This window comes from Limulus polyphemus, unplaced genomic scaffold (assembly GCF_000517525.1).
Source record: "Limulus polyphemus unplaced genomic scaffold, Limulus_polyphemus-2.1.2 Scaffold186, whole genome shotgun sequence".
In the NCBI taxonomy this organism is placed as follows: Eukaryota; Metazoa; Arthropoda; class Merostomata; order Xiphosura; family Limulidae; genus Limulus; species Limulus polyphemus.
In genome coordinates, this window is record NW_013665796.1 from 5,348 (window position 1) to 21,536 (window position 16,189).

The window sequence follows — 16,189 nt, forward strand, 5'->3', positions numbered from 1 at the left end:
GTCACAAGAACGTCGAATCTGAATCACTTGAAAAAACACGGGGGTGCTTAACTTTTTCCAGGTGTATATATATAGTTCCACACGTATACAAACATTTTTCCCATTTTCATCGTACTAAGAAAACCTGTGTTTTAGTACAGGCACAAAGAGAGAGTAGAGAGGGTGGGAAATTTTCCCAGGTCCTAATGCCTGAAGGGAGCTATGGGGAAACCAATTGACTGAGAGGGGGGAGGGGCACATGTCAATACTTCCCCAGGGTCCATGAAAGCTCTTGGCAGTTCCACAGGCACTGGTAATAATTTTATGAGCATGTACATTATAATAATAAAAAAAACACTGAATTGGTAGTCTCACTAAGAAAGAAAGACTATATTGGTTAAATCTTTGGTATTTGTTTTTTTTTAGCTTCTGGAATGTTGCTGATGAATTATAATGCTCATTTTTTTTTCCAACACTTTTTACATATTAACAAATATAGGAGCACAATATACATCTTTTGGTTACATTTTGATTTCTCACTATTGTTCATTATTTCAGTATAACCTCACTTATGTTTGATTATAGCTTGCACAATTTGCCCTTAATATAACTGGAATGATGATGGTGATTTCACACACAAATCCCAAATGATGCACACAAAAAAAGTTTTTAAGCTCGGTTTGTTTAAGCACCCTTTAATAAACTTTTATTTTACTTGTTCTCTTCAACACATAGGATCTTCTTCTCCTTGTAAAGTGCACATCGCCATTTCAAATTTCTTTACTAGGTTTGATGTATTACACTGAGGATTGGCTCTTAGGGCCTGAGAAACCTACACAGACATAAAATCAAATATAAACCATCTACATAAAAAATGTGTTATATAATTTGTGGGTACATGGCTATCTTTGATATATTATTTCTATAAAAAAAAAAAAAACACAAATATCCTGCAAATTCTATCTCTATTATTAGTGTGAGTTATTTAATATTTTATACAATTTTCTAAAATAGAACTATTGCAGTACGAAATCATTTCAACATGATACTCTTGTGCATGTGTATGCTCATTTACCACATTGAAAGTTGAATTTGTCCTAGTAATAACTATACATTATTTCATAAACGTTTTATGTCAATTATCATTTAGGAACACAAGCTTATATCCTTCACAATACCTCTTTGATGTTCTTTTCAGCATAGTTATAGAGTTCTTTCACAGCATTGATACTGTTGAATTCTCCACAGTGTGCCTGCATACATAAGAATCATGGATCATTATCTTTCTAACAAATATAATTTTATGATTAAAAAGTAACAGAACCATCACTTGACATTTTTTTATTTAACTGTTTAGAAACACATCTGTTTAACATTTTAAAACAGGGTCCAGAAAGTTTTATACTCACCAGTGAAAGCTTCTGCATACTGGCAATGGCCTCCTGTTCAGGGATAATGGGTAAGAGTGCCACCTCTTCATAGAATTTTGTTACCATTTTTTTGTAAGAAAGAATATCTTTAGCGAACAACAGCTTATTTGATGGGGAGTCCTAAAAACAAAAATTTCAGTGTTTAAAAGTTTCCATTAAATACCTAAAAAACATATTAATACCAGAGAAATTGTATTTATTCCTTCACTATTTCTTTTATAATTTTAGTATAATTTCTAAAATTATTCTAAGTTTAAAGCAGTTTGATTATGCACAATACAAAAACAAAATTCATTAATTACTAAATTTTATGTTATATATAATGTTATCATTGGGATTTAGGAAAAAGCAACTAATCCATATGGAGTGATCTGATAGATTTTGGCATCAAAATAAGTGAGAATTAACAGTCAGATTTCAGTCACAAGATTTCACCAGCTGCTACTACAGGTATAAAAAAAACTTTGTACAAAATGTGTACTACTGTACAAAAAGTCTTACAGTATCATCCAAGAGCAAAATGACTTTTAAAGACTCTGTGTCAAAAAAAATTCATTGTTTGGAATATTAAAAAATGGCATGGTCATTACATTTACTTTAATTACGCCAAGAAAGCTTACAACAGTTTGAAACTATTTGTTTGTAAACTGGATGAATAAATTATAAAATTTGAAGTGTGTGAAGTGTTTTTCTATCTACTGAAAGTTGTAAAATATAAATTACTTAGTAGTTTAGTTTCACACTAAGGCCACAGATAAATTACTAGAGAAAACAACCAATCTGTACTTCACTCAAAATTGAAATCATTTCATGAAACATTTTTAACAATAAATCTAATTTTTTTCAATAATTTTTTCTAAGATGGTGCAGAGAAAACAAAATCAAAAGTAATATTTCAGCTCTTTGAAACTACTGAACATGGTATCTAAGTCTTGGTCGTAATTGCAAAAATATCCAATCATAATCTTTCATGATGTTAGAAAAACATGTAGGTTCAAGAAGTCTTGATAGAAATGAATAAAAACCCTATAACCCAAGCACTTTCGAAAGGTCCACTTTTCAAAGAGTTCGGGTTATAGGTTTTTATTCATTTCCATCATAAACTTTAATATTTTTCACAGGATGAAGCTTCCTTAACCAAAAAATATATTGAAATCTTTAATATTAGCTGTTCTATAGTGTGCATAAAACTGATTAGTTATTTATTCTTAACATATAAGAAAAGATTCAACTATAATTTGAATAGAAACATAGAAGTTATGATAAATGCAGGTATTAAAAAATAATTTTGTTGAGATACAGTTATTAGTCTTATACTTAGCCTAGTTGTCTGCAAGATATGCATAACAATATTTCAGAGATGTAGTCCCAATATATATAATCTCATGTCAAACACACTGAATTACCTTTCCAAGTCTATGTTCATATGTAGAACATGCATCCATGAGTGCCTGAGCGATGACTGAGAAACAGGAATCTAATAGTGGAGTTTTATTGATGTCTAGAATAAAATCTGGATTTTTGATGAAATTTACCCAAAACCTCAGAGTTAGACTGTAAAAACAAAATACTTTTGTTTAGAATTACTGCTACAAAAGTGTATTAGAAAAACAAAATATCAGTGACTTCAGCTGCTATGTTTGATTTGTAATATTTTTACTACACTTATGTTGTTGTTTCTACTACATCATATTATGCTTAACTCATAGTGTTGTTGTTTCTACTACATCATATTATGCTTAACTCGTAGTGTTGTTGTTTCTACTACATCATATTATGCTTAACTCATAGTGTTGTTGTTTCTACTACATCATATTATGCTTAACTCATAGTGTTCTTGTTTCTACTATACTATTTATTACACTTAACTCAAGATGATCTTTCTGTGACATTATTATTACACTTAACTCAAGGTCATATTTCTCTTACATTATTATTACACTTCATTCAAGGTCATATTTCTCTTACATTATTATTACACTTCATTCAAGGTCATATTTCTCTTACGTTATTATTACACTTCATTCAAGGTCATATTTCTCTTATGTTATTATTACACTTCATTCAAGGTCATATTTCTCTTATGTTATTATTACACTTCACTCAAGGTCATATTTCCCTTATGTTATTATTACACTTCATTCGAGGTCATATTTCCATTACATTATTATTACAATTAACTCAAGGTCATATTTCTCTTACATTATTATTACACAGGATAACGTCAGCTGATATAAAGTTGTAGTGAAACTGAACATATCAAAACTACATCATGACACTGTTTGGTGTTTCATGCCACTCTAAAACTGTCACTTTTGGGAAGGTTAGTAACAGCTTTTCCAATGCAAAATATTTATACACTCAGATCATAAAGATGTGTTTAGATTGGACTTTTGAACTTCCAAGATGAGGATGTCTCTTGTACTTAATGGCATTGAAATACAAAGAAATGTGAATCAATTTGGGGTACTAAGACCATCCAGAAAGAGATCTACAATGTTTCATACCCCAACCATGGTAAGAAAAGTGTGGCATCTTCGAAAAGGTGAGAATCCATGAACACAAAAGCTACTGGCAAAAGCTGCCAGTGTGCCCCAGCCAACTGTACACACCATATTCAACAAGTATCTCTGTCTGAAAATGAGGACAACAGGGTATGGAGCCATCAAATAAAAGCTTCCAGTTATGCTTCGTGTTCAACTATCATATACTTCATACAACTGGAGAATGAAACAAGTAGTCATACTGTTCTATATGGAGACATATTGGTTAAATCATCAGATGCATCACCCATCAATCTCTGTATTGTCAGAATGTTGAAATGGGTGCTCAGACACTGGAAAGCATGCATGGAGGAATTGTGTGGATTGGACATGAAAACCTTACAATAAAGCATTTCAAAATGTAGAACTCTTTTTCAGGATGTACCATCATCAGATACAGTATTACCAGATGTGGATATATATATATATATATGGACTGCAATGATGTGGTGAGGCTTCAAAAAGCATTTTATTACAGCATACTAAACCCTCTGAAGTAACTTATAGAAAGACCATCATGAATTAAGTGTAGTAAAAGTCCTACATCTTTCTATTTTAAACAAAAGATTTAAAAGACGATGTTTTATAACTTTCACAAATGATCTGAAACTCATCCATTTAAATTCTTTTAACTTAAATAATTTGAGAAAATTTTCATTATATCAAAACATTTATCATTTTTCAGTATCTTACCAATTACTTTTCCATGCATGAACAACTTCAGGGTCAGTTATATCATGTTGAACTGCAGTGGTATCTAGAAGATCAAACAGCCATTTCACAGCAGGAGGAAAGTCATCACAAACAGTTAATACTGTTGACAGGAAATCATCAACAAATCTCTGTACAGTTCCCTATCACCAAACAAAACTAAAATTTAATAAAACATTCTACACACATTTTAATAACAAAGCTATACAACTTACTTTACTTGTAGTAAGAAAGCATGGCAGGTATTGGCCCAAAAAATAACCTAATATGTAAATAAACACTAACCTGAGAAACAGAATAATTAAAAGTTGATATCAGCATAGTGTTTTAAAGCAATTTTATATTTGCAGTAAAGACAAGAATAATTGTACATACCATATGATATACATAGGAATAATACATGTCACAACCATTTTAAATTGTGGATGAGTTTACCCAGTACACATCAATATTAAAAAAATTACCAATAATAAATAAGAATAATTTAATGACAAATGCTTCAGTTTGCAATTTCTTCAAGGAGTAGGTCCTCACTGCAACTGAGTTGGAGTTGAATACAACAGAGCAACATACAACGATATAAAGTTTACAAAGCACGTGAGCTGCCTGGTGAAGTGTGTTGGTAAAAACAACAGCTTAGAGAGCCAGACTCTCATCACAAAAGTATGGCTTAGAGAACATTGTATGAAAACAGCAATAATAGCCTCAAAGAACTCATTAATCAATTTGATACAGATTAAAGAAAACCTCGATGAGGAAATAAATGTTTTGAGATACAAATAATTTTTATTCCTAGTATAAAAACAATGTATTTTAAAAAAAGATAGAAAGATATTTATAAAGCATTTAGGATTATAATAATTACATGTTACATTTAAAAAATAGTACAAGGTATTAGGCAGTATCAAAGGCCCATAGCTAAAAGTTAAGGAATATTTCTTTGTCATTGTCCATTGTTTCTGATTTTTTCTTGTTTTTTATTAAACTAGTTTTATTTCTTTATTAACACCATAATTTTATAATGCATATGTTTTTGATAAATCCAACCAGGTTTTTTCAAGTTCCATACAACTTGGTAGAGCATAAACAGTTTTATTTAAAGTACACTCTTTAATTTCTTTCATCCTTTGAAAACAGATTTGATAAATATTGCAAATTTAGTTAAAAAATTTTCTGTTTTCATTTTGAATGTTCAAAGGTAAAATGTACAACAAGAATAATATCATTGTGACTAGATGCAAATATGAACTTAACTGTAACTAATATATGATAACTTAATATTTAATTTACACATAATTAGAACAGTTCATGGAACAAGTAGTAGTTTTCTCTGTAATAATGTAATATTCTGTCTTCCTAAAATTTCTTTAAATTATTGTGAACTTCATTGTTTAATTTTATTGCAAAAAGCTAACAAAGAAAACTTTGTTTCTGTAAGAACTAGATACATACATTATTACTACACACATTCAACACCAAATCAGTAATTTTATCTGGCTTTCGTAAGTACCTTGGTAGACAATAACCTTGTGAGGAAAATCTCGGGTCTTATGGTTATGTAACTATGATCATTCTGCTGATCCATGTGGTCATCGATGAGCTTGACTAGATGCCAGTATCTGATACCTTGTTCCACACCTGAAGTTTTGATGACTGGAGTTATAGAGCTTATCGAAGTATTTTCTATACCTAAAAAAATAAGATAAAATGTTACTGGTCTTCATGGTTATTTACAATATTCCCTACTTATAGTAGGTAGTAGATGAGATGATTACTAAGATAATCAGTTTATCAAATTTAAAGAAACAAAGTAAACATTTTCACATTATGATGAGAAATCAAATGATAACTTCAGAAATGCAAAATCACAATATCTTTCCTTTTCTAATGCTTAATGAATAATGAAAACCTAACCACAATAAACTAAATTTTTCCTTAATTAATCCAAGTGATTTCTCAATATCTTTTAAGCAGTGAACTTTAAAAACAGAATTCAACAGTTTTACATGAAAATTACATGTATAAATTATTTTCTTTTAATTTCATTATTACAATTAATACCAAAAATAATGCTAAGCAATGAAGATATGTACAACAAACATATCTGTTGTAAGACTAAAAGAAAATTAAGCCTTACAAAATTTACAAATAAAATCAGCTAAGGAAGATGGTTGCTATGTGACAAGGTATGCACAAGAGCAATGGTTCTCCAAAACCAGCTTTTCATTTTTTTTCATTAATTGTTTAGTCGTTTAAAAATCCAGTAACAAGAAACTATGCCTTACTAAAATCAAACCTTCTTCAAAGCAACAGCATTGCACAAATAAGAAACAATTAAAATGCCTCTATAAATATCTATCATATATATAAACACACAAACACACACGTACACTTGGAAACCATGAAACTATTTGTGTTGAAAACAAAAGGTTTTTTAAAATAAACTTACTATTGGAACTGAAGCTTTTTTCTTTGGTAACTAAATTCATAACAGCAAAATCTTTTACGCCATAATGCCTCAATGTGTTAATCCGTCGCCATGTGCCACAAGTTTTAGTGGTTAGGTCTTCATCAGCCAAAGTTAAGTGACCACCACGCTCATATTTCCATTCTAAAAATTGTTAAATAAGTTGTTAGTTGATAAACGAAGATAAAGATTAGTATTTTGTATTACAAATTAACAATCTAGCTTTTTGCACATATACATTTGCAATCTATGGTAACGATAAAAGGATGAACTCACAACCCTTTCTTACATCACCAGTGGTGTTCTATGTAATAACTATGGTTATGAACTATTGCTTTGCAATTTTCACTGTATAAAAAAAATTTAAAACATTGTGATGAGGCCAATGCTGTTCCAACCCTCCTCTTTATATCAAATGTGCATGGATGATGATTTCAGAGGACCTGTTTGAAAAGGCATAAAAGTCCACAATAGATGTCTGTTTATGAACTCCTGTTTGCACTGGCATATTGTGGAAAAACTAGGATATGTTAACTTGGATATGGACTAGATAAATTGTCTTGAATGCAGTCACACCTCATCAAAATTCAGTTTGAACAAAGATGGTGTTTTCTCAATATATGTAGTGAAATCAGCAGATTAACCTGTATAGCATGCAGAGTTAATCTTGGAATTTTCTTGACTCTCCAGGCATTTAAATTAATATTATAGGTATAACCTGAAACCACCATAAATCCCTTGGAAAAACTTTCACAGACCTAAATCAGTGTTAATTATCTTCTTTACAGCTGCAAGGGAGGTTCTTAATTTAGCTGCAATAGACCATTGTATCCTTGTGTTACTTCCAGTGATTAACATACTTCACTACCTCAGTTATTCTTTTTTCCTTTCTGGAATCATGACTTAATTTTCTTTACAAATATTTTACAACACAATAGATAGACTTTTTTTGTAAATTTTCCTTGCTTCTGTGATTATGGAAAAGAATAACTTCAATTGAAAGGTCCTATATGTAACCTGTGGAGTAGTTGTCAATTTTAAGCAATATCTGCACTTGCAAATCACTAAACTTCAACTGAATTGCAACAAGATAATTAGGATTTTTAATCTGTATAGTTATGGGACATGTAGAAGGCCAGGGATAAGATGATAGGATATCAAAATTTTACCACAAAATAGAAACAACCCTCTGTAATACACATTGTGAATCCAATACAGAAATGCATTCTTTTTGCAACTTAACAAATGAATAATTTAAAAAGACATTCTCCAACTCATTACATATAATTTAATGTCCTGAAACAAAAAGTCACCTCTTTTTACATGTATAGCTTTAACTTTATATACGTGCAACAGATGATTTGAAACTTTTGGGATGCAATTTGTGTACATCATAATGCCATGATATATGAAATACTTTCTGCAATGTGTGGAAAACAGATACAGCTTTAACAGAATAACACAAAAACTGATCACATGAACCTAGTTAGTTAGTTCAAAGTCATGTTTTACAGGTTTCTCACCTAAATCAACATCATAAATGGATGGACGTAGAGAGAATGGTGTGTTCTTATACAGAGCATCCAATATTTTAGCCTTCACTTGATTTATGGTATCACAGTCATTCACATTTATCTGGATGTTTTCATCGTAATTATCTTTAACTAAATGGACTATCTAGAAGTAAACATTAAACAATCATTAGATCCAAAGTTTATATACTAACATCATATAAATGAAATTAACATAAAATGATTCCATAGTTTTAAAAATCATTTTACAGTTTATTAAGTGAAGACAAATTTTAAACAACTAAACTTTTGTCAAGATGGTTTTCTACTAAACTGTTTAAATCAGAAGTTAATTTATCTCTTTAGTTTTCTTTAGGTACTTGGGCATTTCCCATTGAATGATTTTTTTTTTAAATAGATAAAATTCATGTTAAGTGTATCAACTAAAACAAACTATTAACCCCCATCTGGTAACATCAGATGATGTAATCCTATGCTGTCAGATTGTGCAATTCCACTGACATTCAACTGGAGAAACCTTGTTTGATTAATCACTAGTCAGTCCAACTAATCATTTCAGTTTTTTAAACTATGCAATACTGAAAGGACCATGGGACATTTATTATAAGTGGCCTGCTAGAACAGAGAGATATTTAAATTATTTTATTGGCACAATATTTTGACTTTAAGCCTTCATCAGGAACTTTACTTTTACAAATGCCCTGAACTCTCTAAATTACAGGCCATTTGATTTATAACCGATAATTTCACCAATTATACATAATCTGTTACATAGCTTGTTTAAAAATTCAGTTTTCACTTCAATACACACTCTTTTCTAAAAATAAAATACACTAACTAATAAAACAGTTACTTTAAAACTTCTTCTAGTATCAACTACAAATCCTTGAGATTTTAACTTAGTGTTTTTAATACTTCCGTTAATTTAATAAGTTGTACCCTTCGATAAACCTATTTTAATTCTATTATTTTATATCTATGGTTTTCAATGTATTACCTTTTTTAATTCAAACAAACTTCCTTGGTTATTTTTACTATTTATTACACTTATTTTAATTTTTTGTTTTTCTTTAATCCAATAAATATTTCATTAAATTATGAGCAATTTTCATTATTTTGATTCATGAAACATTTTAGGAGAGTTTACCACAGTAGAATATTCAATGTGATCTTGTAACAATCTTTGTTCAGACAAAGAATAGCGAGCATCGCTTGTCACTGCATCAACTGGACCTTTTTCAACTTGGTGTTTCACAGCACAGAAAAGTAAAAAGAGACTTTTACTTGCCCATTCCTACACAGATGAAAAGCATAGCACTGAATGAAAATTTCAGATTCAGATCTGTTGCTCTTACATAAAATAGATTAGTTAATTCAAATCAATGACACCCAGAAATACATGACTTAGAAATTTCTCAAATTATTTATATACCTTTTAGTCATAAACAAAGCTAGTACACTTATATTTCGGTCAAGAAACTTGTCTAAATATATAAAAGCTAGATGTAGCTATTAAAATAATAACTTTTTTAGAGCAATAACTACTTAAGAAAAGCAAAGATGATTATGAGAAAACTTCAATGTGTTATCCAATAAAACTGAAGAGGCCTACTGACATCTCTAGCAATAATAACTCAGTAGCTAACTTGTCTTTTTCTCCAAAAAAGTTTCAGTAAAATTTACAAACCTTACCTTTAAATAATCATACATGTTTAATGCCATCCAATTTGTAAGCATTTTTTCTACAACTGATTCTGTCCTGGAAAATAATAAAATAAAATCAATAGAAACAATCAGTGTATCAACTTTCTATTAAACTATCTATCATATATTTTAATGTAGTAATTTCTATCATTCTTATATTCTAATCATAGATATATAAAATCTTTTAGTAGGTAGTTATGCTCATCATTATGCTTAATCATTTGAATATTCAGCTTTCCAATGCTTTGAAAATGCATAGTTTGTTTAAAACGTTTTATTGCAAAATAGGTTTTTATTTACTGAGTCATCTTTATTAACTTTGATCACCAGTTCAGTCTAAGAGACACCACATACTACTTGTACTTTTTTTTTAACTTTCTTAGTCTTAACACATAATTCATGAACATAGTGATGTAAAAATACAATAGCTGACCTTCTCAACATCAGTTGTGGGTGTTTTGTGGTGACTGACTTCTCTACCAACTGCTTAAGAAGTGTTTTCAGAACACTATACAGGAGAAAAAAATAAATACTAAGCTGAGCATCATCTTAGAATTTTATTACATACTCAAATTACAAAAATAAACTAACAAATCACTGTGTTTTGTTTGTTGTATTTAAGTGATATCTGTGCTACCTGTCCCTAATTTTGAAATGGTAGACTAGAGGGAAGGAAGCTAATCAACATCACCCACTGGCAAATCTTAGGCTGCTCTTTACCATCAAATAGTGACATTGGCCAAGGTTGAAAGGATGAGCATGTTCTGTGTCAGGTTTCAATCCTACTGCTCACAAATTGCTAGTTGAGTGCCCTAACCACCAGGCTATGCTTGGCCAAGTTACTGTGATGAGTATCAACCACTTCATAAGAAAGGGCTATATTTTCCTGGACTAATAAGGTTGCAATTTACACATCATGTCTCTCCAAGCATCACAAGTATGTATTAGGTTTATTGGAAATTGAAAAAAAATTTTTTTTTATTTAATTCTCTCTCAACTTTAATCCTTAAATAATAAATGCAAAATGCATTTATCAAATAATCTCTTGTACTTTACATAAACATACACTGAGGTATGTCAGTAAGTACTATGATTTGAAGAGTATATTTGTTTTTAAGTTTTTTGTGAATATTATAAAACTTTCACTGTAATATTCTTCATAAAATGCTTAAATTTATGATATCACATTAATCAGAATATTTAGTATTATTACTTGTAAGCAACTACAAACAATAAAAAACAATTATTTTTCAGGTTTTTCTCACTCAAAAAATATATGGTTACAGTAAATTTGTTCCTTGTATACATAATTTTTATTTCATAAATTCATCAGAAGTACATGTAAACAACAGGAAAAATACCTATCTTTATGATGACTACATGTGATAAATCTGGGTTGAAAATTATTGTCATGGTTAGTAGCCTATATAATCATCTAAGTCTAATTATTAATTTTTAGTTTATATATAACTATATACTAATTAATAACTAGTTTTTCCAATGTTTTGGCTGCTTGTCAAGACTCAGTAACATCAGTCTATTTGCAACATAGCTTATTGTGTCAAAGAAGAAGATCATATGATAGATTGGAATAATATTTAAAAGTAATACTGGGATATGAACAATACACGAGAAAAAAAAAAGAAGCTTTCTATATCTACTGATAATACACTCAGTCAATTTTGTACAGAAGACAACAAAACTTGGATATCCCTCTTGAAAATATTCAAATTGTTAGATGATTCAAGTTTCAATTGAAGAAAAAAAACCCAGAATTGAATCCCAACTATCACCAACACAGAAAGAGTTACTTTTTAGGACGTTCCTGAAGATGTCAGCAGATTAGCAGCCAAAACATAGGATAAAACTACTTTTAGTAATTCGTATTTATATTTAAAAAGTTACTAAATAATAAGTCAATTTAGGTTATCATATAGACTACTAAACATGACAACTATCCATATCTTAATGTTACAACCTTCAAAGTAAACACGTCTTTGGGGCCTGGACACTTAAGACGAATTTAATCTTTCTTCCCTTGTTATTCATGCTCCACGAAGACAGCTGTACTGTTTTAGTGTATTACATAATTCAATTAAAGAACACATCATCCTATATTAGAGATTTTCTTTCTCTCACAAGGAAGCCCCATTTTTTCAAACAAGCTGCCAAAAATTACCTGAGGGACATATTTAAGTTATATACTAATAGTGATATTATTAGCAAGTTCAGTATTACAATAAATAATAATGTGAATTAGAAACCTAATTTTATGCTTGTTCTTAGCAAAAATTACTCCTCTATAAAGGTATTTATTTCTTGAAAGAATTATATATAGGTCTGTTGGATACATCTACAAATATCAAAGAAAACATTTGCATATTTTTATATATTTTTTATCCACTGCTCGTTAACATGTCTTCTATGACATAGAGTATCTATCGAGTAATATTTTCACAAAATATCAAACAGAAACATTACTCACTCAGTAGCATAATCCATCTTCTCCATTAAAATTATCATCAGCAGAGATGCAACATTAACTCTTAAAAAAAAATTACACAAGCTCAATTAAAAATTGTATTCTAATATTTGGATCTTTTTTTGTCAAATAATAGTTTGTAAAATGTAAAATGAGAAAAAAACACAATAACAGGAGTATTATAGCAAAGTAAAATATATGAAAAGAAGCCTATTTACAAATTTGCCTTTTTTTCTTGTTTCATATTTATTTAGTTAATTTCACTTGTGATTTTCATTTTATTTGTGCTTTATATATATATATGTATAAATCCACATAAAAAGATACTGTATAGCGGGTGTCTTAAAAGTAGTATTCAAATTTGAGTGGTTAGCTGGATGTTTAATTAATGTAACAAAATGATGACTACATACTTTATGTGATCACTTGAAAAACTGGTAATGACAGAATTACTACTTCATGAAAAAACAAGTCTGATATTAGTGTATTTAGTCAAAATAAAAACAATATTAAATGATTATTAATAACTTTAAGAACACTTTTGCCATTTAAGATAACACTTAAACACTTCAAACATATTCTATTATAACATATTCTAATATAACAAGTCTATGAAGATCGTATAAAATAATTTACAGAATACATGTATGCAAGGTTTTGTCTGTATCATACTATTTAAAAACTTCTCACCTTTGTTTTATGTTAAAGGTTCTTTGTGATTCTAAAGTATTAATAAATAAGATAAGGAATGTTTTGTCGTATAATAGTTGCTGAAAGTGGTTCATAGCCTCTCCACGATTACCTATAAAGCCATTGGTTGTCACCTGGAAACCAGAAAATTAAAAATTATATAAAAAACAAAGTACCACATCCATCTTACGAAAACAAAATGATTATGAACATTTTTAGTTATATAAGACAAAGATAATTATGTCATACTTTGTAATTAGGTTAAATCACTTCCTAAAGCTTTGATACATATTACTAGTTTTAAAAAGCATGTTAAAAAAATACACCCAAACTTTTCAGTTGAAACATTTCAGTAACAAGTGAAAATTAGTTATAAGGGTTGCAATCATAGAAAAATCAAGACATTAGCCCACATCCTAATTTCTGTTAATACATAACAACAGTAAACTTTACCTTATCTTGTAATATATGGTAATCACAAATGTCAGGAAAAAACACTCTCGTAACAAAGGTTTTACCTTATCCTCTAACACAGGGTGGTCACAAATACCAGGAAAAAACACCTTCATAACAAATGTTCTATGGTCTAGAACTGGGATTCCCGAGGCTTGAAGGTCATTACTAATATCAGAAATGTTCGTCTGAAGCTCTGCAAAAGCTGCAAATGAAGGATGATATTTTTGTCTTAATATGAAGACTAAATATTTTCATCTTTAGTATCACTATAAAGCTTTATTCAGCTATCACATTTTTTTTCCACAGGACCTTAGTTTAGTATTAGAAGAAAGGTTTTTTTACTCTTCCTAAAAAGCTTTAATTTTTTCATCACTACATTTTCTTTGTTTTTTTTAAATTCAAAAGTGTTTGCTACCACTATAAAATTTATAGTTTTCCTATTCCTTAAAAACTTCATGTTACTACTTTTGCAAAAAGCTTTAATGCATTATAACTATAAAAATATTTGTACAAGCTATATTTTCCTATCAAAACAAAATCTTTCCTCTGCTATCACAACAAAATTTCCTTTGCTGTTACAATAACTTTCCTATCAGTTAAACTTCACCCTGCTATCACAGTAAAACTCTGCTGTCACAACAACTTTATTTTCCTATCACTTAAACTTTACCTTATTATCACAATGAAACTTTCTTCTGCTATTGCTACAAAAACTCCCTATCACCAAAAATGTTGCTCTCAGTACAAAAGTTTACTTTGGCACGTACATAAAACTTTACCTGCCTCTCACTAAAAGCCTGCATCTTACAATCACTAAAGAACTCTTGATATACTAACTACTGCAGAAAATTTCACCTTTCTATTGCCAGAAATATTACTTTGTTGTCATAAAATAACTCACTTTCAAGATCATCTTATTTTAATATTGTTATCTCATATATGTATGATTTGCATTAATTTATTATTACTGTATCATTTAATACACTTATTATCACTAAATAGCTATTTTTCCTCTAATTATACAACTTTACGTAACTGTCATAACATAACAATTAGATATTAAAATGTTGTTTCACTAGACATTTAAAATACAATCTTAGATATGTTTAAAAATATCAAGTTGTGTTTCAAACATCTTCTTTTACAGATGATAGGCGAAATATGTATAATTCAGTTTGGATTTTCTCAGATCACACTCTTCATCTTATTTGCCATGAGATCAAAACTACTTAATATTCTACCCCACATTACATTGTTCCTCACTTTGCTTACACTCAGACTGTACACTAAGTAAAGTGTTCTTCCATTTGCTTACACTTAGACTGTACACTAAATAGTGTTCATTAGCACTGATTTCAGCCAAACCCTACATTAAGTACTGTTCTTCTCCTTGCTTACCCTCAGACTGCACAAAAAAGTAGTTCCCTTTATCATATTTGCCATAAGACCAAAACTACTTAAAATTCTATCCCAAACTAAGTAGTGTTCCTTGAAGATCACTTTGCTTACATTCAAACTGTACACTAAATAGTGTACTTCACCTTGCTTACGATCAAATCATACACTATATGGTATTCTTTAACTTTGGTTACAGCCTTACTCATGCTTATGTGGTGATCCTTACCTCTGTTACACTCAGAATGTGCACTTAAAAGTGTTTCTCACCTTGCTTACACTCAGATCGCACACTGTTTTCTAAAGTGTCCATCTGTAGTTGAATACGCTTGTATTCTTGCTCTGCTTGAGAATGTTTGTGTCGTAATAAGATAAGTATTACGACACTAAAGACCACGAGCAACCCACCTCCTGTAGTAATACCCCAGATAGCTTCTGTTGGAAATTCATATGGCTTGGTCACCTCATAGTGGAGGTACCCAATGTCATATTGCAAGTTAGACCCAATATGCACCTGAAAAAAAAAACCAAAAAAAACAGATACATATATCCATTAAAAAATAAGCACACTAAAATAGAAGCTGAAAATATCCCACAGGTTTAAGCTGAAACATTTATATACCAAGATATTTGAAGAAAAATAATGAATTGTTCAATTTGACCAGTTAAACCCATAAAATATCCAGTAACTGAGCATAACAATGTTAGACATCTTTCTTCAGAATCCAAGCTTCAACTTTATTAAAATATCCAGTAACTGAATATAACAATGTTAGACATGCTTGGATTCTGAAGAAAGA

General features: G+C 29.8%; 1 protein-coding gene across 1 annotated transcript in view; it reads right to left on the reverse strand.

Moving 5' to 3' along the window:
• Nucleotides 1-10: 10 nt before the first annotated feature.
• Nucleotides 11-16,189, reverse strand: part of LOC106478158 (plexin-B-like) — a 60,406-nt gene continuing 44,227 nt past the window's right edge. The window contains exons 21-35 of the mRNA XM_022381714.1: nucleotides 15,660-15,903; nucleotides 14,057-14,196; nucleotides 13,539-13,672; nucleotides 12,852-12,911; nucleotides 10,800-10,874; nucleotides 10,355-10,421; nucleotides 9,810-9,956; nucleotides 8,654-8,807; nucleotides 7,113-7,274; nucleotides 6,174-6,352; nucleotides 4,646-4,806; nucleotides 2,816-2,963; nucleotides 1,389-1,529; nucleotides 1,158-1,232; nucleotides 11-811 (exon numbers count right to left, since the gene is read on the reverse strand). Of these exons, the coding sequence (XP_022237422.1) occupies nucleotides 704-811; nucleotides 1,158-1,232; nucleotides 1,389-1,529; nucleotides 2,816-2,963; nucleotides 4,646-4,806; nucleotides 6,174-6,352; nucleotides 7,113-7,274; nucleotides 8,654-8,807; nucleotides 9,810-9,956; nucleotides 10,355-10,421; nucleotides 10,800-10,874; nucleotides 12,852-12,911; nucleotides 13,539-13,672; nucleotides 14,057-14,196; nucleotides 15,660-15,903 (1,995 nt within the window). The 3' untranslated portion in view covers nucleotides 11-703. The remainder of the gene's footprint in view (nucleotides 812-1,157; nucleotides 1,233-1,388; nucleotides 1,530-2,815; nucleotides 2,964-4,645; nucleotides 4,807-6,173; nucleotides 6,353-7,112; nucleotides 7,275-8,653; nucleotides 8,808-9,809; nucleotides 9,957-10,354; nucleotides 10,422-10,799; nucleotides 10,875-12,851; nucleotides 12,912-13,538; nucleotides 13,673-14,056; nucleotides 14,197-15,659; nucleotides 15,904-16,189) is intronic.